Below are 25,652 nucleotides of genomic sequence, written 5' to 3'. Positions count from 1 at the left end.
GGGCCGGGACTGCGAGACCCAGGAAGCAGCGCAGGATCACCGGAGCGCACCTGGAGTCTCTTCCCGCCCCCTGCTCCGCCTATAATTACGCTCCCCCGACGCTTAGCGGGACGCGTGCGGGACGCCGGGCTAAGCCCGGGCAAAGGGCGGGCCGTCTGTGGCCGTCCGGGGACGCCCGAGGACGGGACGGGCCACCCCACTAACAACAGCGCCCAAAACCATCGCGGAAACGACTTGTCTACAAATAGGTAAAATAAAAATTTCCCTTTATCGGCAACTAACTCTATGTCCATTAAAGGGGGAGCTGTCTAGAGTATTGTGCTGACGTATATTCCTCACAGGAACAACAGTCTTCGAGACATACTACTAAAGTTACTATAGAAGTAGTTTTAGGAAATACTAATGGGTCTAAGGAAATTACGTTCACGTACAATCTTCATGAAACGCATGGGAACTGAGGAAGCAGTTAGGAAATCCACAGACAAAGCGATAAAACCTGGCCGCACTACGCTAACCCCGGCAATTTAGGATTATTTTTCTACCAAACCATCAAAAAAGTCATCTGATAACAAGAATTACACCACTGAAAGTAAACCATCTGGGAGTTCAGGGGATTCAACTAGATTATCTGAATCCCCACAACTGCTTCATAACACAAGTGATATGGTGCCCACCAACAAGTCTATGCTAAAAGATTGTAACTCTATCCTCCTGAAATCATCTACTCCTATAAAAGACTATGAGAGCCTACACAAATTAGAGGACCTAAGTATACTTAACTGCAAGTTAGAACAAAATACTTCGAATTTAATAGCATCCCCTATAAAGGGTAATGTGAGCCTACAAAAAATTAGATGACACAGGCATAGTCCAGCACAAACTAGAAGAAAATAGCACCGAAATCAAGCAATCAATTTCTGAAACCAAAAAAACAACCGCACATGAACAAGACTCTTTTCTGGATCCTTTTCTAACTGATAACAAAAATCTTGATGAATCGACAATACCTATATCTAAGGCTCTATTCTCATTACAGGCAATATTAGAATCGGTTCTCTCCTTTCTAGGAAACATTCTTGAAAATTCAGATCAAACTCTGGATGTCCAAATTGGCATTCTAAAATTCTTAGTAGAAGAGAAAAGAAAGAAGGAGTCCTTAAAGATAATAGAAAATCAAACAAAGGATTCTATAAATCAAAAGGAAAAAGACTATAAACAAAGTATTCGACACTCCTCTACTCAGACATCAGAAGAAGATCTTATAGAAACTCACAAAAAGAAAAAAACGGAATCTACTAACGATTCAATAATTTATTCTTTAAAAAGATTATTCAGAGAAAGATCGCAAAAGAATCAAAAGCAATTCCCGATCTTTAACAGACAAAAGAAAAAGGATCCATACGATAAAGACTTAGTAAAGGAAGATGAAGATTCTTGTACAAAAACTAAGTCAGAACCCCCAGTAGAAGAAATAACAATTGATCAAACCAAGGAAACAGAGGAAAAGGGAAAAAATAAAAGGAGGAAAAAACCTCTCAGAAGAATTCAAAAAAAGAAAAACCGCAAACTTACATTTCAAAAAATCAATATACCCCAAAGAGATTTACAGGAGCAAAAAGATGAGAAAAGTACACCATATACGAGTAAAAAAAGGAGAATCTCCCAAAGGAATATGTACAGATATAAAGCCAGAACTGAACCCAAGGGCGGACGAATATTTCCCAACCAAGATAGTCAACAAGACAAGACACGAAAGTATTGATGTCAATAGAACCAACATAAAGGACAACGCAAGCAGTGCAAATATACAGTCAAATGCACTTCAATTTGAAGAACTATTCCCCACTGATAATACACCACTTAATAGAGGCAGGATACTCAACCTCCTGCAAAATATAAAGTCTCTTCAACTATTGACTAGCCGGGAAATTAATCTAGTGACTCTCCCCAAAAGTGGTCAAAACAAAATTGCAATGGTTTCCTTTTGGTCTCCCGTAATACCTGGGATTATACTTAGGGAAAAAGAAATAATACATAGATTTGGATATGACGTAATCGAGAAGGTTGAGTTCAAAGGAAATACAAACTATAAAACCGTAAACAACAACAGACAACGAATCCCTAATTCTTATCCAAACAATGGTCCCAGATCTTCATTGAGATCTTCATTGATGCCTGAAGACTTGGGGGCTAGCAATTTTAGAGATCTGAGACAGGGAGAAGCGATCCTGAAAATTCGTTTAAACAAAGGAGAAAGGGAAGTTTGGTACCTGGATTCAAACGAGAACAAAGTTACCGATATTGAATCCGAGAAGTCGTGGACATGGCTGCCGGGGATGCTGAACTGCAACAAAAGTGCTAATCAACTGAAGATTTCTGTTTAACCAAGGTCTAAAGTTAATATCGTGGAATATTGCAGGGAGAACAACAAATAAAATGAAGGAAGCTCTAAAAAATCAGCCTGATATTTTAACCTTACAAGAAACCTGGGCAATAGAACACTTTTCACAAAAAGGGTACTACGTCTATAGCATACCTGCAAAAGCTACTAATCGGGGCCATGCCAAAGGAGGTTTGGCTATTCTAATGAGAGAGGATTGTACATGGGAACAAGAGCTAGTCGAGACCAACAATGACAATCTGCAATGCATCAAAATTTTTCTAAAAACCGATAACATGAGTCCCCAAAGAGCAATGTTGCTTTTCAATATATATGCCCCTCCAGGAAAAAAGTATGACATGTTATGTGAAGACATCTTGGAAATCGCTAAACAAACAATAGAAGCCCATATGTTTCCTCTTTTTATGATTATGGGTGATTTCAATGGGAAAATTTCTAATTCAGAAATGAAAAAGTGGGGAAGAATTTTCGAAGAGGAAAGCTTGGAATCTTATACTCCCCAATTCCCCAGAGACATCCGCTCAAACAAAAGAGGGAAAATAATGTTATCTGCGCTATTTAATATAAATGGGGTAATTTTGAATGGGAACATTGAAGGAGACATCCCGGCATCATATACAAGACAGGGAAACGGGAGTCCATCGATAATAGATTATATCATCTGTGGCAAGGATCTATATGAAACCATTTCCCATCTTCACTCCAACTTCTCATTAGACAGCGATCACGCCATGATGCAAATACGAACCAGTTGGTCGGCTCAGTCTGCAATAAAAGGACAGATGATTCTTTGTAGAAATGAAACTCTGGTAAACAGCAACCAGAGACGTATCTTCTGGAACTCATCTTTTATGGGCAAAATAGCAATACTGGTTCAGCAAAAACACTTCTTAAAGAAACAGCACTCAGAAGACCCTATAGAAAATTTTGAGAGTATGCTTACCGAATTAAAAGAGGCACTAATAAAAATGAATCCTCAAGGAAAGACTGGTAATAAGAGGAAGAAAAACTCCAAAAAAACCTGGAACTCTCAGATAAGGAAAAAACTAAATAAACTGATACGAGCTCAATATTTACATTCTTCTCCTACTAAAAAGAAAGAAATAAACAAATTGAAAAATCAGTTGAGAAGAGAAAAAATAAGTCAGAAAAAAATTATTCAAGATCGCAATTGGGTCGATTTACAAATTGCTGCAAAAGAACCAAACCAGAGAACTTATTGGTCACTGATAGCGAAACTAACAGGAACAAAAAAGAAATTACTAGCAGTGCCGGTTCCTCCAAAAGAGTGGGAAATTTATCTGACAGATCTCTATAAATCAAATATGGTCAAACCAGAAGAAAACTGTACAGATAATGTAAAGGAGAAACAAAAACCATTAATTCCTACAACAACAACTATAATGGTAGAAACTCACATTCGAAGGGCAAGAAGCACAGGTGCCTTTGGCCCCGACCAAATTCCTATCAAGGTCTTGCAGATGAACCCTAAGGAATTGAGTCTTTTGTTAACCCCACTATTCAATTATATCTTGACCACTGGAACAGTACCAAAATCGTGGCAGGGGAGCATTATTATCCCCATTCATAAAAAAGGTTGTAAAACGGTAGCAGGAAATTACCGTCAAATAGCTCTGATGGATGCGTCCGGAAATTTTTTTGCAGCTGAAGTTTTATTACAACTAAAAAACTGGGCTTTTTCGCTGGGACTGATACCAATGTTCCAGGCTGGATTCAGGCCAAAGCACTCTGTTACGGACAACATTGCAACTATTCAGGTTATTCTCGATAAATATGTGACACGAAAAAAACAGACGGTCTATATGGCATTTATAGATTATTCGACCGCATTCGATCGTGTTGATCGACCTACTTTATGGAATAAACTGAGGGGTTTTGGAATCAATGAACATTTGCTACAGGTAATAATAAGCCTCCACACAACAACGTGGTGTCAAGTCCAAATGGGGGGCGAAAAAGGGTTAACGAAAGTAATAAATACAGAGAACGGTCTCAAACAGGGATGTTTACTAGCCCCTATGTTATTTTCGCTTTACCTCAGTGACCTGCCAAAGCAGCTACAGCAGGGCTCAAGCCTGCCTCCAAAAATAAACAATCAAAGTATTCATTCGTTGCTCTATGCAGACGACATAGTTATGTTCGATCTCACACCATTCGGCTTGCAAAATTCTCTTGACATTTTGTTTCTATATTCAAATAAAAATGTCCTACTTCCGAACGTAAAGAAAACAAAAGTCGTAGCATTTTCTGGAAGGAAAAAAAACGTCAAATACAATTGGAGGCTTGGAGGTGAAAAGATCGATGAAGAAACAAAATATACATATCTCGGCAGGATTCTTTCAAAGAATCTAACAAACATAAAGCATATAGATAAATTAACAAAGAAATCTGATCTACACGCCGGAGCACTCTCAAGACTCTATAATGCCACGGGGACCAGGCACTTTTCCACACTGCTGAAAATATATAAAGTAAAAATCCCTGCGGTCCTCTCTTATGCTACAGAATACATACCTCTAAAGCAATGGGGCTTTATGGATCGACAAGAGGGGAAAATATTGAAAAGAATGATGAAGGTCCCAGCTGCTACACCAGTACAGGTTCTAAGGTTAGAATTTGGAATAACAAGTGCTTACGCCATGGCTGTGGCCAACATTATTAGGTGGGCCTATAATCTCCTCCATGCAAAGGAGGGGACACTCAGGTTTTTGCTCCAAAAGGAAACCTTTGATACAGAAGCAGCTAAACAAACTTTCTCAGAGAATATGTCAGCTGCATTTCAAATGGCTGAAATTACCACAGAAATATTACTTACCTGGTCTGTATCGCAACTAAAACTTTTTCTTAAATGTTTTACACCAAGGTTGAGTTTTGACCTGGACTATGCGCATATCAGAAAACTAAAAACTTTTAAATCATATACTGAACTCATAGAATATAAACATATCCAGCCTTATATTTTGTTTTCCCTAACTCATAGTGCAAGGAGGGTGATCTTGATGCTACGATTAGGGATCTTACCTGTCCAATCACATACATCTAAATGGTCGGCTGGGGAAACTAACCATCTTTGCTCGTTATGTCAAGGAGGCGAGCAGACTGTGGAGCATTTATTATTTGTTTGCCCAAACTCTAAAGTTGTAGTAGCTCGTGCTTCATATATTGACCCTATTTACCGAACCTGCAGGCTAACAAAGGAAAAAGAACTATTAGCAGTGGGCAAATTGCCTCCGAACGAATTTGTATGTTATAATTTGTATACATTTTTTAAAACTATGTTGCTTTTATATTAATATGTGATGTATTCATTTGTGGTCCTCTGTTGAGTACCAAAACAAATAAAAAACTTTTGACTTTTGACTTTGTCAAGGCTTTTTTCCCATTTAATTTAATTTGTGTCTATACTTTTTGTCTTTTCACGTAATCTCTATGTAGACCTTTAGGATGTAATTTCTTTGTGATTGTTGTTTAGCTGATTTATTCCATATTAAACACCACATACTATTCTGGGAATTTCCTTGCCTTCCTTTTTAGGACAAGCCACCAAAGATGAACCAAGGTTGCTGTATGAAATTGGGTTACTGATTGAGGGGAGTGAACCCCTACTCAAGCAGCAACCACAATTCTTTACAAGGTGAATCACAAGCAAACCTCAAATTAACCTCTCCTCAACTTTGTGGTAGCTCTTCACAAAAGCAGTCTGGCTTAACTTAGAGACATTATGTAAAGTATGTATGCAGCACCTCAAAGAGTAATGAAGTTAAAACACAACACAAGAAAAATCCCACACCACTTTAGAAATGGAGTACAGAGTGACCTGTTCTTAACTACGCGCCTGCATGTGAACCTTTGCAGATGTAAAAGGTGTAAGAAGTGCATCTTGGAAGGTTGGAACAGTGCCCAAATAAAAGAAGCAAGGCCTTTTAAAAATGTTGGTAAAGTAACAATGGAAATCCAAGCATAGACAGTTCAATAAGCAAGAGCATTACTTCTGCCTTGGAATTGTGTTGGGGGGAAGGGGCACGTCTGGTGTATGAAGGAGTGGTTTGCAGAGTACTGAAGGCAGAAAGTGATGTTTAGTTGTAGGAAGCAAAAATTATGTTTAAAGTAGAGAGAGAATTAAGAGTGGATCCAGGCAAACAGAAGATCGGAGGCAACATGATGTGGAGTATAGCGAAGGACGCAAAGTGAAAAGTCTTGAATTGGAAGTCTGTGGCATTAGAGAACAAAAGGCTTTCAGTGCTTTGTTGGCTGCTGAGTGTGCGGCAGGAGAAGGAGAGTCACTGTTATAAAGGTTCCCTAAATTGCAGTAGACCTTTGTGCTAACAGTATTGCAACAATTAGTCGACCAAAATCATGTGACATAATGATGCCCACCTCCCTTGATTAACACAGCCTACAAACATAACCTAATACAAATCGAGAGAGGCACTTTTCATCACCAAGTGTGGCACAATTGGACATTTCTGAGTACAACTCTTACAATGGCGTTTTGGTAAATATGTTTCCATTAATTACCATCGTCGAAAATGGCCCTATTTGCAGGGTTCCCCCCACATTTTTTGCTTCTTCCTCCTTTATGTTTCCTGACCTGTGGTTATCCAGTATTAGGGGTGTCTTTCATGGATTCACATGCCTGAATCATTCCCCGTCGTCGAGACGGGAGCCTCCGGTACATAAAAAAGTAATGTCCTATAGACATACATAGAGAAAATAGGCCTAAGGGCCTCCCCTTAGTAGCCTTTCTTAGTCCTTATGTAAAAAGGACCAAACTCTCCTAGTCAGCCAATCAGCTCCGACCTCCCTCTAGAACCTTCCTGGGAGGAGCCTCAGTCCCTCAGATTTTCTACCGCACGTTGTGCTAGGGAGTCTCCTCTGAGCTCTGCTCAGATTCTGTGTATTTTTCACTTAATTTGGCTTTCCTACTATGGATTATCTTCACATACATTCTTTATCTCAAATAAGGAAGGTATAACAAGGGAAGGAACGGAAGAATTCTGTTTGGAGCCTGCACTTCTTGTTCCAAGAGGTAGCTCTGCTCTGTTCCTCACACTCACAGACCAAAAGGTATGTTGCACTTCTTCTAGTGATTTTTGAAGGGTCGTGAAGAGAGGCTGTTAATATGGTTGAGGCCTGAAAGGAGGCTATTATTTTCTCCAGTTACTGAGATGAGGTGTTGCCCTCAAAGTCTAGGAGACCTTGATAAAGAATTTCCTCAGACTCATTCCTCAGGGTACCATCCTGAGAAGGCCCTAAAAAAGACCGCTCATGGTCTTCTGGGCGCAGTCCTTCAACAATCTCACCACTCTGTGAAAATAGAGAGTAAAGGACTTGCCTTTGGAGAAATGCCAGTTAACAATGAAGACGTATGAGCCGTCTAAATCGCCTCCTCTGATCATAGGATCATTCAGAAGGGCGTCTCCTACCCGAAACAGCCTAAGGAGCCATCGATGTCAAAAAATATCATCACTACCAATGGCTCATCTACAGTGCTTGTCTAAGCGTCGACGATGAGAGTGTCGCTACCACAGCCTCTGCGTCTATATGGCTCATCTACAGTGCTTGTCTAAGCGTCGACGATGAGAGTGTCGCTACCACAGCCTCTGCGTCTATATGGCCCATCTACAGTGCTTGTCTAAGCGTCGACGATGAGAGTGTCGCTACCACAGCCTCTGCGTCTATATGGCTCATCTACAGTGCTTGTCTAAGCGTCGACGATGAGAGTGTCGCTACCACAGCCTCTGCGTCTATATGGCTCATCTACAGTGCTTGCCTAAGCGTCGACGATGAGAGTGTCGACGGCGACGACAGCGTCGACGATGGCGTCGACGACGAGGGACGACCGTCGACGACGAGACTGTCGACGACGAGACCGTCGACGACGAGACGGTCGACGGCGAGACCGTCGACGGCGAGACCGTCGACGGCGGTACTATTGACGACGAGGCCGTCGACGACGAGCCGTCGACGGCGGTACTATCGACGACGAGGCCGTCGACGACGAGCCGTCGACGGCGGTACTATCGACGAAGAGGCCGTCGACGACGAGGCCGTCGACGACGAGCCGTCGACGGCGGTACTAACGACAACCTCTAGGAATATCGAATGTGGCTTCATCTACATGGCTGTTCCTCTACGGCAATCAACAAAGAAATGCCAGTACTGCAATTGAGTTAATGATTTGATAAATTGAGTAACAATCCTCAATTCAATAAGACCAATAAATCCGTCTATTGACTTCTATTTTGATTCTTTTTAAAAAGAATCAAAATAGAAGTCAATAGACGGATTTATTGGTCTTATTGAATTGAGGATTGTTACTCAATTTATCAAATCATTAACTCAATTGCAGTACTGGCATTTCTTTGTTGATTGTTATATAGGCACAGCCTTACTGCTTTGGCCAGAACCCCCATTGTTGCCCCCTGTTCCTCTACGGCGGCATGTCTACGGCCTGCCTACGGTTTCAAGGTTGGCCTCATCTACGAAGGCCCATCTTAGTGGGCGCGTCGGCATGGGCCTAGTCTACGAGGACCTAGTCTACGGAGCCCTAGTGTTCGATGGCCTAGTTTACAATGGCCTACTCTACGATGGCATGCTCTATAGTCTACGATGGCCTGGTCTAATGGCCTACTCTACGAAGGCCTAGTGAGTGATGGCCTAGTCGTCTACGAAGGCCTAGTGCTCGGTGGCCTCGTCTACGACGGCCTAGTCTAAGATGGCCTAGTCTCTGATGGCCTCATCTACAAGGGCTAGTCTAAAGAGTCGACTGCTTGCCTACGACGGCCTGTCTATGGTATCGACGATAGCCTCATCTACGTAGGCTCATCTTCGAGGACTCATCTACGGCGGTATAGTCATGGACGACATCGTCTGACAACCTGTCTAGTCGACCTGGGCCTTCTCTAAAATGGCCTAGTCTAAGACGGCCTCATCTACGCGGACCTCGTCTACGACGGCCTAGCCTACGAGGGACTCGTCTACGATACCCTCGTCTAGGATGGTCTTGTCTATGATGACCGCATTTTCGACGGCCTCAGCTACGAAGGCTAGTCTTCGACGGCGTCGTCGCCCTTATCTACATATATGCAGTCGTCTACGACGGCCTCATCTATGACTGCTCGTCTACGACGACATAGTCTCTGACGGAGATCTCGTCGACGGACTCGCAACGAAGGAGGAAATCTGCCCAATTCGGTACTCTCCTCTAAAGGGGGTATGGTCATCTATGACTGCTCGTCTGCGATGGCATAGTCTATGACGGCAACCTCGTCGATCAATTCATCGACGGAGGTAATCCACCAATTCTGGACTCTCTTCTAAGGTGGTATGGAGAACTACTCACCGTTTTTCAGACCTCGATGACCTCTCAAGAGCAGGCCTGCTTCTTGTACTTCTCCAGAGGCACCTTCAAGAAGGCTGTGAGGTCAATACTGGTTATAAATTACCTATAGTCGGAAAAGGTACGGGTCGGGTAGTACCCCTCCTCTGTATCACTAGTGATCCCTCACACCGGCGTGTTTAACAGGAACTTTCTATGCCGGACTCCGTAGTGACACGGGCAGCCTAGAAAAACTCCGAGGATCCTTCGGCCCCGAGGTCACCTCCTCCGGATGCGGAGAATTTAATAGGGGACAATCTTATGAACAGGTTTTCCTCAGTGATCGTTCTAGCGCTCTTGGTACGCTAGCATGGACAATTGTGGCCTCACTGACCCCATACCAGTCGGAATTGCCAGGCTCATCCGAAGTGGAAGTAAAATGGAACCTGCTACATGGTGAAGCATTGGCGTTAAACTATAGACTGCGCGAAGAACATCGCTATGGCAGGGTTCCGCCAGTTGGCTGAAACAGCAGTCTCGCGGATCCAAGGAGGGCCCTTTCCGTCCTGAGGTGCAAACGACGGTTGTGGTCAGGCCATAAGAGGGCCTGTCACTATTAGCACGATTAGTTAACGAGGCAGGCTATGCGAAAGCTTGGACACTCTTCAGTATATGAACCAGTCCTTTAGTTCAAATGGAGGAAGAAGGTCTTCCCACAAAGGAAATTATCAATTCCAATCTTCCTGCTCTTCAGGCCACAGTGGACCGCAAGGCATTCAGTCGCCGACAACAGCAAAACAAGCACCCCTCTTCTGAGAAATTGTCTTCTCAGGGAACGGACAGCGGAGATATCAAAATATACAGCTGCATCTACGTCTGGATTACGCTGTAGAAAGGAGCTATAGCGAGAGTTCCTCCTCCTCAAAAGGGAAAAGGGTTTTTGTGCTCCCACTTCCTTTTTTATACCCAGAAAAAAGATAAGAGGTGGAAACCAACCTAAGGCTTCAAAGGCTTCAACACACTCCTAAGACAGGCAGTTGTTTTGCATGGCAATCCATGAGGTCCTGCAAACAGGACGTTTACTTCCATATCCCACTTCACAGAAATCGCAAAAAAAAAAAAAAAAAAAAAAAAAAAATACTTACGATTGCAGCAGTGACCGGACATTTGCCGTTTCACGTTCTGCCTTTTGGCCTCAAGTCTGGACCACACACATATTCACGGAATACCGTTCCCTGGGGGCGACATTACTAGGACACCAAGTCCTTCGGTATCTGAATGACTGCCTGGTCTAGGCTTCATCCTTAAAAAACGGTCCAGGTCTCCCAACGCCTGCTTTCATCCCAACGCCTGCTTTCAGTTTTCAGACTTGAATCTCATCCTCAATCAGGAAAAATCGGTCCTGAAGCCTTCTCACTGCATCAGTTTCCTAGGTACATCACTTTCCTAGGCATAACCCTGGACACACGGTCAGCAAAGGCTTTCCCATCTGAGAGTGATCAGGTATCCTCCTGGTTCCCCGCTCTCAACTACGAACGGGACCTCTACAAGAGGCGCTATCAAAGCAGTGGTTACTTTCCACAGGGTCATCTTACCACATTGCCGGAGTCCTACAATGGGGAATGTCCTCTCAAAAACTGTCTCAAGGCTTGTCACTCCTACTTCCGGCAGTTCCTCAAAGACGAACAATGACTCACCAATGCGTTCAGCAGGCAGAAACCATTGTGACAGGGAACTGGACCAACAAATCTTTGGCCACATCTTCTCCAGATAATGCACGCCGCACATGGATCTAATTGCGACGAGAATGAACGCCGAATACCCACACTTCGGGAATTGGCTGGAGAATGTATCTCCAGCCGCATGGCGCACTGTCTTTGCGTAGGCCTTTCCACAATTCCCGATGCTCCCATTGTCCTCAGGACAAGGTTGGTGGAGCCTTGTATTCTGATTTTACTAGCCCCAATTGGGCCGAGACGACATTGGTTCACAGAACTCCACCGCCTATCCCTGGAACCGCCGATCCACAGGCGGCAGTATCTATCTCTTCTTACTATGAACGATACAGCAGTTCAACATCAGGATCTGAAGTCTCTCAGGTTGATCGCCTGGCCCCTGAGTTCAAAGTTCCACAATCGGAATAACCCACATGTCTGTGAACATCCTTGCCAGAGCAAGTGCGAATAGCACATAAACATATTCCCGGAAAGGGAAGCGCTTTTGTGTCTGGGGTGTTGACCGGGGAAATATGCCTTTCCCCACATCACTGGTGCAAATATTGCCCTATCTATTACCTCTGCCACAGTCGGACCTAACCCACTCCTCCATTACAGTACACTTACCAGCGTTATCTCGTTCTAAAAGAATTCCAACGAGCCCATCGCTCTGGTCAAGCGGGTTGATTAAGCAAGTTCTGAAACGATTATATAGATCTTTCCCGACAGTAAGCATATTGCCACCTCCTGGCATCTCAATGTGGTTCTTAACATGCCCATGAAACATCAGTTTGAACCAGTACACGGAGCTGACCCAAAGTATGTCTCGTGGAAATTTCACATTAGGGTCAGTGAGCTCCAGACGGTTTTCTATCCAGGAGATTGAGCGAGCTTCAAGCTCTGTCCATTCAGGAACCATTCACACAGTTCAAGAATGATAGCGTGGTGCTGAGTCCGAATCCAACATTCGTTCCAAAGGTGCCTTCAGCCTTTCATCTCAATGAGCCAATAATCCTTCAAAATTTCTTGGCGAACCTTTCAACCGCAGCATAAAGGGCTCTACATTCTTTAACTCTCAAAGATAGCTCAGGTTCTACCTAGATAAATCTAAGACTTCAGAAGCTCTTCACAACTGTTCGGGGCATACAGCAGACCAAGAATGGGCCTGTCCCTCACGAAACAAAGCATCTTAAGATGGATCTCATCAGCGATTGCATTCTGCCATCTTAAGATGGATCTCATCAGCGATTGCATTCTGCCATGACCGGGCCGGACGACCTTTAACTGATCAGGTCACTGCACATTCCACCAGGGCGATGTCCATGTCAGCAGCACTCTTTGCGGAGGTGCCAATATTGGACATTTACAGAGCGGCGACCTGGAAGTCATCATACACTTCTCCAGACACTACTGCCTGGATATCGAACTTCAGAAGGATGCGACAGCGGGTCAACCGGTGCTTCGCCATATCTGTCAGTGATATCTGTCAGTGAGGTGAGCCTTCCTACATCCCGCCATCCAGGTATGCACATTCCTTGCTCTTGTGATACTACATGTGGTGATATATGCTTTGTCTAACGTGACTTCAGAGCTGATTTACATCACAAATGTGCATATCTGATTGCTAACTATTCTGATTCAGGCATGTGAATCCATGAAAGACACCCCTAATACTGGATAAGAAATGCGTTACTTACCTGTAACGACAGTTATCCAGTATTGGTGTCTTTCATGGATTCACATGCAACCCTCCCGCCTCCCCGGGAAGGACTCACATCCCTCTCTAACAACATTACGCCTACCTAGCTGGGTGCGTACGAAAATCTGAGGGACTGAGGCTCCTCCCAGGAAGGTTCTAGAGGGAGGTCGGAGCTGATTGGCTGACTAGGAGAGTTTGGTCCTTTTTACATAAGGACTAAGAAAGGCTACTAAGGGGAGGCCCTTAGGCCTATTTTCTCTATGTATGTCTATAGGACATTACTTTTTTATGTACCGGAGGCTCCCGTCTCGACGACGGGGAATGATTCAGGCATGTGAATCCATGAAAGACACCAATACTGGATAACTGTCGTTACAGGTAAGTAACGCATTTCTTGTTGGCCATAGGACTCTGGGCACTTTACCACTGCTGATCAGTGCTAAAGTGCATATGCTCTCTGTATAAATTGTTATTGTGATTGGTTATCCATGATTGGCATATTTGTTTTACCAGTAGGTCCCTAGTAAAGTGCACTGAGTGTGCCTGGGCTGGTGATTCAAATGCTACTTGTGGGCCTGCAGGACTGAGTTACAACCCACATGAGTAGCTCTAAAATTGTGTCTCAGGTCTGCCACTGCATTGCGTGTGTGCAGTTGCTAACTGCCATTCTGACCTGGCCAGTGTCCCCACTGGCCAGGCCTAACCCTTCCCTTTCTGTACACATTGGACATCACTATGGAAGGCCCAAGGTACCCCCTGGGCAGGATGCAGTGTATGTGAAGGGTAGAGCATGTATTAGTGTGGGTGACATGCTCTTATAGTGAAATACTGCCAATTTTGTTTTTCACAATTGGACGGCTATCTTGCCCATAGGCTATAATGAGGAATGCTGTGTATAATGTTTACTAGATAGAAAATTGGAGTCTGGTATCCCTGAACTCAGAATTTAATAATGCATCTTTTAGGAAGGATTGTTTTTAAATCCTGGGTTTGAAAACAGCACTTTTAAAAAGCAGCAGTTTTGTTGTCTAACCTTTCTGTGAGCCTTTGCCTGTTTGTGAATTGACTGTCTGGTTTGTGAATGACAGGGGCTGGGGTGGCTCCAGGAGGCTGGATGAGTCAGCACTGGGCTGAATAGCTCCATCTGCATCTTGCGTGGTGGGATGGGATACAACTTGGGCCTGAATAGGGATGTGCCTACCTTCCACAATGCTGGCCCCACCTCCTGCTGGGCGACTGACGACCCTGCCCCTCTCTCTCATAGGATAGAAGCAGTCATGTAAACAGAGTGCTCCAGGACTGACCCAAACTGGCCACCCGGAAACACCACCAGCTGATCCGCGCCGCCAAGAGAACAGCATTCAAGGACCGGTTGGACAACAACGCACACAACAGCAAGGAACTCTTCAGCATCGTGAAAGAGCTTTCCAACCCCAGCGCAGGAAACAACGACATCACCCCATCGCAAGACCTCTGCAACTCCCTCGCCTCATACTTCCACAACAAGATCACGGACATACACAGCAGTTTCAACAACCAACCAACGCACACCACTACCGACCTGCCACCCCCCCCCACCACCACCCTCCACGCCTGGACCCCGATCAGCACAGAAGACACCATCCGCACGATGAACTCCATCCACTCCGGATCACCAACCGACCCCTGCCCTCACCACGTCTTCAACAAGGCCGACGCTGTCATCGCACCCCACCTGCGAGACATCATCAACACATCCTTCGACACCGCCATCTTCCCCGAAAGCTGGAAACACGCCGAACTCAGCGCTCTACTCAAGAAACCAACAGCGGACCCCACCGACCTCAAGAACTACCGCCCCATCTCGCTTCTCCCGTTTCCAGCCAAAGTCATCGAGAAGACCGTCAACAAGCAGATGGCCGCCTTCCTCGAGACGAACGGATCCCTCGACCCCTCACAGTCCGGCTTCCGAGCCAACCACAGCACCGAGACCGCCCTCATCGCCGCCACCGATGACATCCGAGCCCTGATGGACAAAGGAGAAACAGCGGCCCTCATCCTCCTAGACCTCTCCGCGGCATTCGACACGGTCTGCCACCGCACCCTAATACGGCGCCTCAGCAACATCGGAATCCAGGACAAGGCGCTGGAATGGATCATCTCCTTCCTCGACGGAAGAACACAGCGAGTCCGCCTACCACCGTACAAGTCAGAGGCCTCCGAAGTCATCTGCGGCGTCCCCCAAGGATCATCACTGAGCCCCACCCTCTTCAACGTCTACATGAGCCCCCTCGCGGCCATCGTACGCAAACACCACCTCAGCATCATCTCATACGCCGACGACACCCAGCTGATCCTCTCCCTGACCAACAACCCCGCCGCCGCCAGAGCCAACCTGCACGAAGGGATGAAAGAGGTAGCCGAGTGGATGACGACCAGCCGCCTGAAACTGAACTCGGACAAGACGGAGGTCCTCATCCTGGGCTCTTCACCCTCCGCCTGGGACGACTCCTGGTGGCCTCCCGCCCTGGGCACCGCACCCAAACCGACAGACCATGCACGAAACCTGGGCTTCATCCTGGACTCCTCCCTCTCCATGACCAGGCAAGTCAACAGCGTCTCCTCGGCGTGCTTCAACATCCTACGCATGCTACGGAAGATCTTTTGGTGGATCCCCTCAGAGACCAGGAAGACCGTCACCCAGGCCCTCGTCACCAGCCGACTGGACTACGGCAACGCCCTCTACGCCGGGACCACCGCCAAGCTCCAGAAGAGACTCCAGCGGATCCAAAACGCCTCAGCCAGACTCATCCTCGACATCCCACGATCCAGCCACATCTCCGGACATCTGAGAGACCTTCACTGGCTTCCCATCAACAAGAGAATCACCTTCCGCCTCCTCACCCACGCACACAAAGCCCTACACGACCTAGGCCCGAGCTACCTCAACAGCCGAGTCAACTTCTACGCTCCCAAACGCCACCTCCGATCAGCCAACCACGCCCTCGCCGCCGTCCCCAGCATCCGAAGAGCGACTACAGGAGGAAGGTCCTTCTCCTACCTGGCCGCCAAGACCTGGAACTCCCTCCCATCCGACCTGCGCCTGACCCAAGACCACCTCTCCTTCAGGAAGAAGCTGAAGACCTGGCTGTTCGAGCAGTAGCGGCACCCCCCCTCCCCAGCGCCTTGAGACCCTACGGGTATGTAGCGCGCTCTATAAATGTCATTGATTGATTGATTGATTGACCCGAACTGGTTTGGACTAGGCAAAGGCCTCTCTGCCTTCAGAGCACAAAGAAAATATTGGTATAAAAGGGATACCCAGACCCCAGAACTTTAGATCATCCTGGAATCAAGAAGGAACCTCTGTGTGACGGGGCTGGTGCGAACGATGTCCGGGACTGGTGGTCTGCTGTCCCCTTGTCACCAGTTTGTCTCTCCTCTCAGCAGCAGGGCACCCCGTACCTACAGGAGTGGAACACCAAAGCAGACGAACACCTTTAGGCTTCTATTTCCGAAGGATGCGGCTCCTTTAAGTCTTCCTCCCAACACGACAAGACTCCTCCCCTCTACCACGTCACCGAAGCAGCCGGGCCAAAAGAAGGAAGAACCCGGAACAGAGCGGACAGCATTTCCCTGGAGGACGCGGTCGGTGGCGAAGAGAGAAGGTGTATGCAGTCGAAGCCGGACGGAGTAGAAGAGGACGTGGAGACGAGCCCAGGTGAAAACAACAAGCCAGGAGGCCAACGGTTCCACGCACCGCCCGACACGCTCCCGTGGGAGGAGCGTGGCTAACACAGGTACAGGGCAAGCTAGCGGGTTGGGTGGGCCGGCGTGTCCAACCTAAGGACTAGAGAAAGAGTTTGTAAATACCTGTACAGTCTCCTGACCTCTACCCAGCACGAGCACTAGAGCACTCCAGTGATAGTGTAAAATACACAAGAGCACTTGGTTTCCCTCACTCCCGGTCCCGTAATACGAGCCCCGGACACACAACTTAATCCCGTCTATTTCTTTTGTTCTTCTCTTTCATTTCTCCCGGAGCAGACCTATTGCCTTCCTCACTCTGGAGTCCGTTGGCAGTCGGAAGACGTACCCGGCAGCGTTCACGAGAGAGAGACTTACAAGCAGGAAGAGGAGAGCATATATGAAAATAAAGCCCTCTTTGAAATCACTTATCAAAGTCTCTGACTCCGTTCCTCGCACTCCAGTAGCCCCATCACACTCTGCCAAGGAGAAAAGCTGGAAGACTGAAGAAGAGGGGCTTTCCTGCTGTAAGGCTGACCTGCAGTTGCTATTCTGCCAAGGAGAGGGGAAGGACTTTGCTGTTGCTGTGTCCCCTTGCTTGAAGAGATCTCCAAGGACCTGAGGAGAGCTGGCCTCCTGTTAAGAAGTCCCAGGAACAAAAGGACTTAACCCCCAGCTTCCCCCCTGAACTCTGCTGTGTGAGTTCTGACTTACCTGGAGAGCTTGATCCATTTGTGGGGGCCTCTGAAGGTTGTTTTCTGCTGTTTGGGGAGCTGGACAAAAAGAAAAGAAGAAAATCTACAATTTGAACTCATCGCTCGCTTGCAGAACGCATCGTCAACAGTGATAATGATAATATAATAATCTTTATTGATTGGTTTTTAAAAAATCATTTACAATTTAAAACATGACAAAAATTGAGTAATAGAGATGACTGTAATAAGAGATTAAAACAATTAATTTAAAATGACTTAAAATTCAGGGGGCCAATAAGATCTGATAATGTTCTAATACAGTACATAACTCTGGATTTCTTAGTCTCTAATTTGGATGTTGGGTCTGTTAAATCCGCCGCTCTACTATGGTGGGGAGAATTTGGATGGGAGTGTGGCTTCAAAGAGTTTTAACGCTTTGTGGACAAATTTCAAAAGTCCAATGTTTAACTTGGTGTTGTCAGGGTTGACAGCGGCCATTATTGCTTGGCGACAAGATCGTATGCCCAACATAATACATTGGCCTCGCAACAGTGACCGTCTGGCTGTGAGCAGTATAGGGCATGCGCAAACGATATGTTCCATTGTTTCTGAATGGTAGCCACACAATCTGCATTGCGTGCTACTACCCGTCCGGCGCCATTCCAGGAGGTTCTTCACAAAGGGCCATTCTTGCTTCCTCAAGGCCATAAACTTGTGTTTCCAATAAAGTGCGTATGTGCTTGATAAGTAGAGCGGCTGAACACCCACTTTAAAATTGGCGATTACAGCCCAGGCATGTCTCCTCTTTGAGAGTATTGCCCTGTCCGAATGAAAGGACCACAATCTAACAGTTTTTTTATGGCGGACTTTAGCACCGGGAGAGATGGATTTGTATCCGGGAGCTCATTTGCACCTAGTAACTGTAGGCTGTAATCCAGGAGTTGCCGATAATTGTGGCTGGTCTGATTTTTCTGTATTTCCTGCCAGAGCCGGGCCTCCAAGGAACCCTCCCTGGCGTGGCGCAATCTATGACACAGTTTAATGAATGCACCTGCCTCCACTCCATTGTGATCTTGGAGTCCCAATTCAAGTCTCACTTGAGCTGGCGCGAGGCAGATTTTGGCAACCAAAAGGCTCTTTTAAAGACTTTTGTTGTTAATTTGCTAATAATTTACTGGTTGTGCCCTTGGTGATCTCGTGGCCGTACGTCAGGGAGTTGATTACTTCGTCAACAGTGCAAGAAGATTTCCGTCGCTGCGCAGATTGTCGCAGCGCCTGTTGCCGCTGAAAGAACCGACGCATTGTTTGCTTTCAGAGCGCATCGCCCCTGTGTGGGAAGATTCCGGTTGCTGCGAGTATCGTCGCAGAGCCTGTCATTGCTGTGAAAACCGTCGCATCCCTTGCTTGCGGACCGCATCCCGCCGCTGCAAACATCGTTGCAGAGTCCAGCGCCAATGCATCGAGGGGCCACTGCAGAAGGGGATCACTGCTGCACCGTGCTTCGTCGCTGCACCGAAGATCGTCGCATCGTGCCTGTGCGAGACGCATCCAACCGGAGAAGCTGCACCCCGGAATCCATACAAGGTATCGCATCGCTCCCCATACCGACCAAATTAGTTGAAACACGCCCACTAACAGCAGCAGGGTTGTCGCATCGCCTCCCCAGGGTCTCAGGAGTGACGCATCACTTGTTTTTCGACGCTGCAGTTGCCACTAGGAACTTTCTACAGGTACTTTGGGCTAAAAGGGACGCAACTGTGCATTATTTTGACGCAAACCCTAGAACTCTTTTGAAATCATATTCTTGAACTGGGTTTGTTGGATTTTTTGTCGTTTTGGTCTTGTGTAGTTTAGATAAAGATACTTTATTTTTCTAAACTGGTGTGGAGTCCATTTGTGGTGTTTTCACTGTGTTACTGTGAGTGTTGGTACATATACTTTAAACATTGCCTTTGATAAGCCTGTCTGCTCGTGCCAAGCTACCAAGGGGGGTGAGCAGGGGTTATCCAAAGAGTGTATCCTCCTTGCCCTGACTAGAAGCAAGGGTCTCTATTTGGACACTGGTACCTATATCTGCCAACTAGAGACCCCCCAGATCTAACAACCCTGATTTCATCAAAACTTTCCAATTTCTTTTAAAACTTTCTCTTTATTACTTTTTTCAAGGATATTCCTATTGTATCTCAACCTACATGTTTAGTTCCCCAATTAGGAAACTTCTTCAGGGCTGTTGATCAAAAAACAATCCGACTATATAAAAATGCATTTACAAAAAACGTATTTTTTTTTAAAACAATTTAAAGAATGCCACAACATGTGACAAACAATAAGCAGGTGTTCACATTAAGGGCCAGATGTAGGTATCCAAATACCGGTCGGTAACGGCCGAAAATACAGATTTTCGGCCGTTACCAACCGGTATTTGGATACTGAGATGTAGGGTATCTCAAAATACAGATTCGGTAATTTTACCGAATCTGTAAATTTACTGACCAGTGCCACAGGGCTTTAAGGATTCGTTATTTACCACCAACTATTAGTTGGTGGTAAATAACGAATAGCTGTGTATATGCAAATCTGTACATGTACACTTGTGGGGCATGTATGTGTGCCACATGCCACACAAGCCCTAATCAGGGGTGCAACAGGGTGTCAAAGTGACACCCTGTCACCCTTGAATTATTCAGTATTTACCGAATCGGTAATTACCGATTCGGTAATTGACATTCATTCCTATTGGCCTGCAGGCCCATAGGAATGAATGGCAATTACCGAATCTTACCGATTCGGTAAAAAATATCGAATATTTACCTACATCAGATTTACCGATTCTAAAATACCGAATTGGTAAAATTCAGTATTTTAGAATCGGTAAAAATGATTTACCTACATCTAGCCCATAGTCTTTAACATGACAGTAACATTTGTAGATTACAACCCCAATAATCCAAAAATATCAAGAGTGAATAAATGATCGTTTCAGGTTTCTTGTTCTGAAGTGATCGAGAGGAATACATAATAAAATTTCTGTCAGCTATGACAATTCTAGCCCACATTGAAACCATCAGAAGCGTAACTCCAAAAGAGTTGCTGTATCCCAGTTTACAGTAAAATTGTGTACTGCATGGCATCCTTATTTCCACCTGCAGTGCAATTCATAACACTCCTTCAAATATATGAAATAACAATGTGTGGCATCAAATATGATTTATGACATTGTAACGCTTAACCTAAAAGTTGGGCATTTTGAAAATGCATTCTGTATGTTAGTCTCCTCAAGACCAAGATGTGGTGTTCATAACTGCAAGGTGTCCCATTGTTAGTGTGATACCTGCTGCTAATCCACCTCTACAGTTTCATAATATTTATTAAGAAGTAGGTAAATGATCCCAAACTCTGTCTAGGAATTTCGTTTATTAAAACAGTTGAATGTAGCTATATTGCTTTGTAATCCACTCATAATCCTATGAAGCGAAGTCCTGACAGAGTGAGTGAGAGATAATGAGATATGAGAGAGAGTGCAACACAAAGGCTTTCTGTGCTAAAACAGTCTAACATAAGTTCATTGAACAGACTAATAATGGTAAGACACTACATACCCTGCATTACTTATCCTTTCAAATAAATATGTGATTTTAACAATCAAACAAAATAGGCATGTTTTGTGAACATTAGAAAAACACTGTTTTTGTCTATTTTTCGGGGTTGGGCAGCTGAATAAACACTGATGAGCAATGATTTCAAAATATTTGGAAAACACTGAGATCCACAAAAAATAAACTTTCTTATAATGTATGCCTAACACATATATATAATATATATAAAGCAGGTTGTAATTGGATACTAACTCATTTCTTAAAGTGTGTTTTGTGTTAGAGAAATATCAAAAATATAAATGTTTACTTGTTCTTTTCTTTGCTTGTAAAAGTATGTGTAAGAAAAAAAAATCCTTCCTCCACACCTTTTGTGAAAATGAAGATTATTGTTTCATTTTCCCTAATTTAAGCACATGAATTACACCTGCATTCAGGTATGATTTTGCAAGCGTGTCAGTAAGGTATCACAAATGTTAGTAGATAACCACAGAGATGCAAATTGCACTCTTATCTCCCACAGCTGCCCTTCTAGGTGGTGCTTATGAATGTGGAAAACCTACAGCTAAAACAGAATTTGTACATGCCTAGGTGACAACTGAGTGCAAAACAGGATTTGTAAAATGCCTCCAACTTTTTGGTGTGTTTTTATTATTTAAATATGATTTACATGTGTAAACATTCTTGTAAATCATGTCTGGGGTAGATGGTGCAGAGATAATAGAGGAGGGGGCAAAGACAGCATTTTGGAAGATGCCCACTAGCCTAGAGGTGAGCACAGAACTGGATGCTCAAGTAGGAAGAACTATTGATGGCTAAAATGACATATTGGCCAAGTATATGGGGGTTATAATTTGGGTTTTGATTATAATTTTGAAGCCAGGTGTGAAAATGATACCAAGATAATGTAGATATCTGCTGGGCAACTCCTACACAAAGATCCCAAATGTCACTCTATTATGTATTTAGCAAAAAAGCAGTCTACAAACTGGTCTGAATTATGATTTTAAACTAATTCAGCAGGGCATTTGAAATGTGAATCTTTACATAGCAGATCATTGTTTTTGTCTAGATGTGTAAGTGTAATTTAGTTACAGGAAGTATTTTATCTTTTTTCAGACTGGACTCAGAATCAGATGGAAAATGCTGCTATCCTTCTCTTTTCTTGGCAAAGACCTGCTTTGCTCATAGACCCATGCTGCGAAGGAAAACAGTGGTTTGATGCTGTGCAGGGGAGCCCAAGTAAAACAGTGTTCACATCAGTCACTCTAAAGACAAGGTTAGCTACAAATGTTAAAGCAAGTATATGTTTAAACCTTGTTAGGTAAGTAATCTCTTCTGACTAATCGTTCTACTGACTCTGAATTATCACAGCTGCAGTCCGGAACCTAATGCCTTTCTTATCAGAGGCTCCTGCATAACTTGAAGCAGACAAGACAATTATACATTAATACATAGACAGCACTACCAATCTCTAGTATGCAGTTCTCTTTTCCAGCCATATTCTCGGGAACTTGGAAAGTTCTAGGTGGCATGCCTAATTGTCTATATATCACAAAAGTTCAAACAGTGTGTGTCTTTTTCTTGCGTGTTTTTCTTTTTTCAAGTTATCATGACCAAATATGTCACTTTTTAAGAGTTCTCATTAATGATACAGGTGGTGCTATAGACAGGCCACTGTATGTGTTGTTTAGTTATTTAGGAAGGAAAACACGTGGTTGACCTACTCATAGAAAACCATCAGCAGTACTGGTGCTAAAGAAAATAGTTAAAACAAAATAGAGGTCTCAGAGTAAATGCTAGTCTTCCACAAATAGCCATTCCTGTGGGATAAAGAGGAAGAAGAGAACTTCCATTATGGACTGCAAAAACAAGCCAGAGCCAATGTCAGTTTGAGAGTTTTTTGGGAGTGGGGCTTCAGCAAGGATATCAGCCTCACATGCCACAGTAAAAATTATGGTCATTATAACCAAACTGTAGGAAAGTGCTCCTTTTTGACATAGTCACTGTTAGAAATGGGGTTTCTGATTGGCTAGGACATGCACCTAAGCCAGGCAGAACCCACTACTCTAGTCAGAGCAAGTAAGTTGCACACCAAAGATAACCCATGCTCACACCCGTAGTAGCTTGGCAAGGGCAGTCAGGTTTATCCTAGAGGCAATGGGTAAAGTATTTGTACACACACACACACACACACACACACACACCCATCCACCCCCAAAATAAGGACTGTACACCAGTTTAGGAAAATAGCCAATACTTAGCGGAATTAAACAAACCAAAAATCCAACATACATAAATAAAGATATCACTTTTTAAAGATTAAATCAAGTATAGCTCTTAAAAATAAAAAGTGGCTCCAACTGGGGCTATTTGGTCACGGTTGACGTTGATGACTCCACAAAATTGGTCCGACCTCGATGGAGCAAGGGTCGGTTACAGAAATCCCAGGTCCCAGGTCCCAGTAACTGTACCTTGGGGGCATCGCAAAAAACAAATCTGATGTAAAACACAAGGGTGAGGGGTGGCATCGCGGAGGCCGGTGCGATGTGGGTTTCTTACTGTTGCAGGGGTGGTGATGTGTCGGTTCCTTACTGCCAGGCAGGGGAGGTGATGCATCGGTTCCTTACTGCTGCAGGGGAGGTGACGCTGTGGTTGCAGGTGTAGTACCTTGGTTCTTTACCAAGGAGAGGCAGCAATAAGGTTTTGAAAGTCAAGCTTTAAGGCTTCGTTTCCGCTGCATTTATATACGACCAGGCCACAGGAGTCGAAGCGGTGCCCCGCAGACTTTGGTGGTGTAGTACTCGAGTAGTGGCAGAGCTCGGAGGTGCTGTGACATCGTTGGAACCTGCGGTTCAAGTCGCAGTCGGTGCGTTGAGTGGGACCACAGCTCCGCTGCAGGCGTCAGAGTTTGCAGACAGGCACCAGTTCCCAAGTCGATCAACTTTGATGCCTTAGTTTCTTTTTAGTAGCACCCCCAACTCACTTCCAATGGCCCAGAAACTGGAATTGGCACCACTTGGCAAGTAGGCCTCAGAAGGGGGGCTCAGGGGTTGCAGGTGAAGTTTTTGATGGCCCTGAGACATAACAGGAGGCAAGCTCAACTCAAGTCCTTGAAGAACCTTGGAAACAGGATGTAGAAAGCAAAGTCTTGTCCTTTCACTCCCAGGACAGAAGCAGTAAGCAGCAGGCTTACACAGCAAAGCAAACAGCAAAGTGGCAGTTCTTCCTGACAGCTATCCTGCTCTACTTCCTGGCAGAATGTCCTCAAACCACAAGTATTCTGAGTGTATGGTGTCACAGGTCCAATACTTATACCCAATTCAGCCTTTGAGGTCGGCGAACTTCAAAGATAGGTCTTTTTAGGGCAAAAGACCTTGCCCTTCCCTGTCCTGGCTCCAGACACACACGGGGGTTCAGACTTCATTGTGTGAGGACAGGCAGAGCCCTATTTAAGTGTCTGTGTCAACTCCTCCCACCACTCTATCTCAGAAAGGCACATCAGCCTGGTGATAAACCATCAGGATATGCAAGGCACACCTGGGTTCCCGTAGTGTGATTGACTTGAGTGGATGCACATACAGCCCCACTGTGATGCTAAAGGACAGAGACTATGTAATGGGCACCACTCTGCTTTGAAAGTTGGCCTCCAGGGCAGTAATTTTTTTGTGACGGCAGTTTTGGACACAAACCATTGGTCTCGACTCTTACCAACACTTTATTAAAGGGACGGGGGCCTTAATACTTTCAAAAGGTGGGGCCTGTCCCTGAAGGACAACTTCCACCTTCCTGATGGTGGCTGTCGACATTAGAGGGAGCAGGCAGTGGTTCAAGGAACATAGGCATGTGCCTCAGTGCCATTCCCTCAAAGCCAACATGTATTTTGTAATCAACAGAGAATGTTTTAAAACCGCTGTCAGCCTTCCTGGAATGAGAATACTGAATGTATCTGATCCAGCTGCAAAATATGGCATCTGTATGTTACATATTTGGTTTGCAGGAGACACATTAACCTTCTATACTACTTTGATTCAAATCTGGGACTACACAAAACGCATATCCCTCCAGAAAAAGTGTTAACCTCCAGAATTATCTTACCATTATTCTAGTCCCTGAGATTTACTGGGCACACAAAGATCTCTGCATCAGGTGCCTTAACCCCATTAGATATTTTAAAATGCAGACTTTGTAACCAATTAAGCAGGATGGATCTACTACAATGCTTCTCTTTGTTGCCAATTTCTTTGTGACAGGGTTTAAAAAAAATCTAATGTACCAGTTAAGGCCCAGATTGTGTGTCCGGCTTGTGCCACATTTTTGACACAACCCGACGCAAAATCTAATTTGTTAAATCTTGTTATTCGCTTAAATGTACTCATGATATACCTGATAAACATGAGTGTGAGGTCTTAATATCTGATGTCACTTCTTGTGGTTTCACTTTCTGTGATGCCACTTGCAATGTCACACGTTGAGACGTC

At 44.9% G+C, this 25,652-nt stretch overlaps 1 protein-coding gene across 1 annotated transcript in view; it reads left to right on the top strand.

Moving 5' to 3' along the window:
- Positions 1-25,652, top strand: part of LOC147729701 (dynein axonemal heavy chain 17-like) — a 1,258,223-nt gene that overhangs the window by 525,814 nt on the left and 706,757 nt on the right. Inside the window, exon 28 of the mRNA XM_086954021.1 lies at positions 22,291-22,450. Coding sequence (XP_086810147.1) covers positions 22,291-22,450 — 160 coding nt within the window. The remainder of the gene's footprint in view (positions 1-22,290; positions 22,451-25,652) is intronic.

This window comes from Lissotriton vulgaris, chromosome 2_1, assembly GCF_964263255.1.
Source record: "Lissotriton vulgaris chromosome 2_1, aLisVul1.2, whole genome shotgun sequence".
Lineage (NCBI taxonomy): Eukaryota > Metazoa > Chordata > Amphibia > Caudata > Salamandridae > Lissotriton > Lissotriton vulgaris.
Note: the sequence above shows the minus strand (reverse complement) of the source record. Positions and strands in the feature narration are given on the sequence as shown.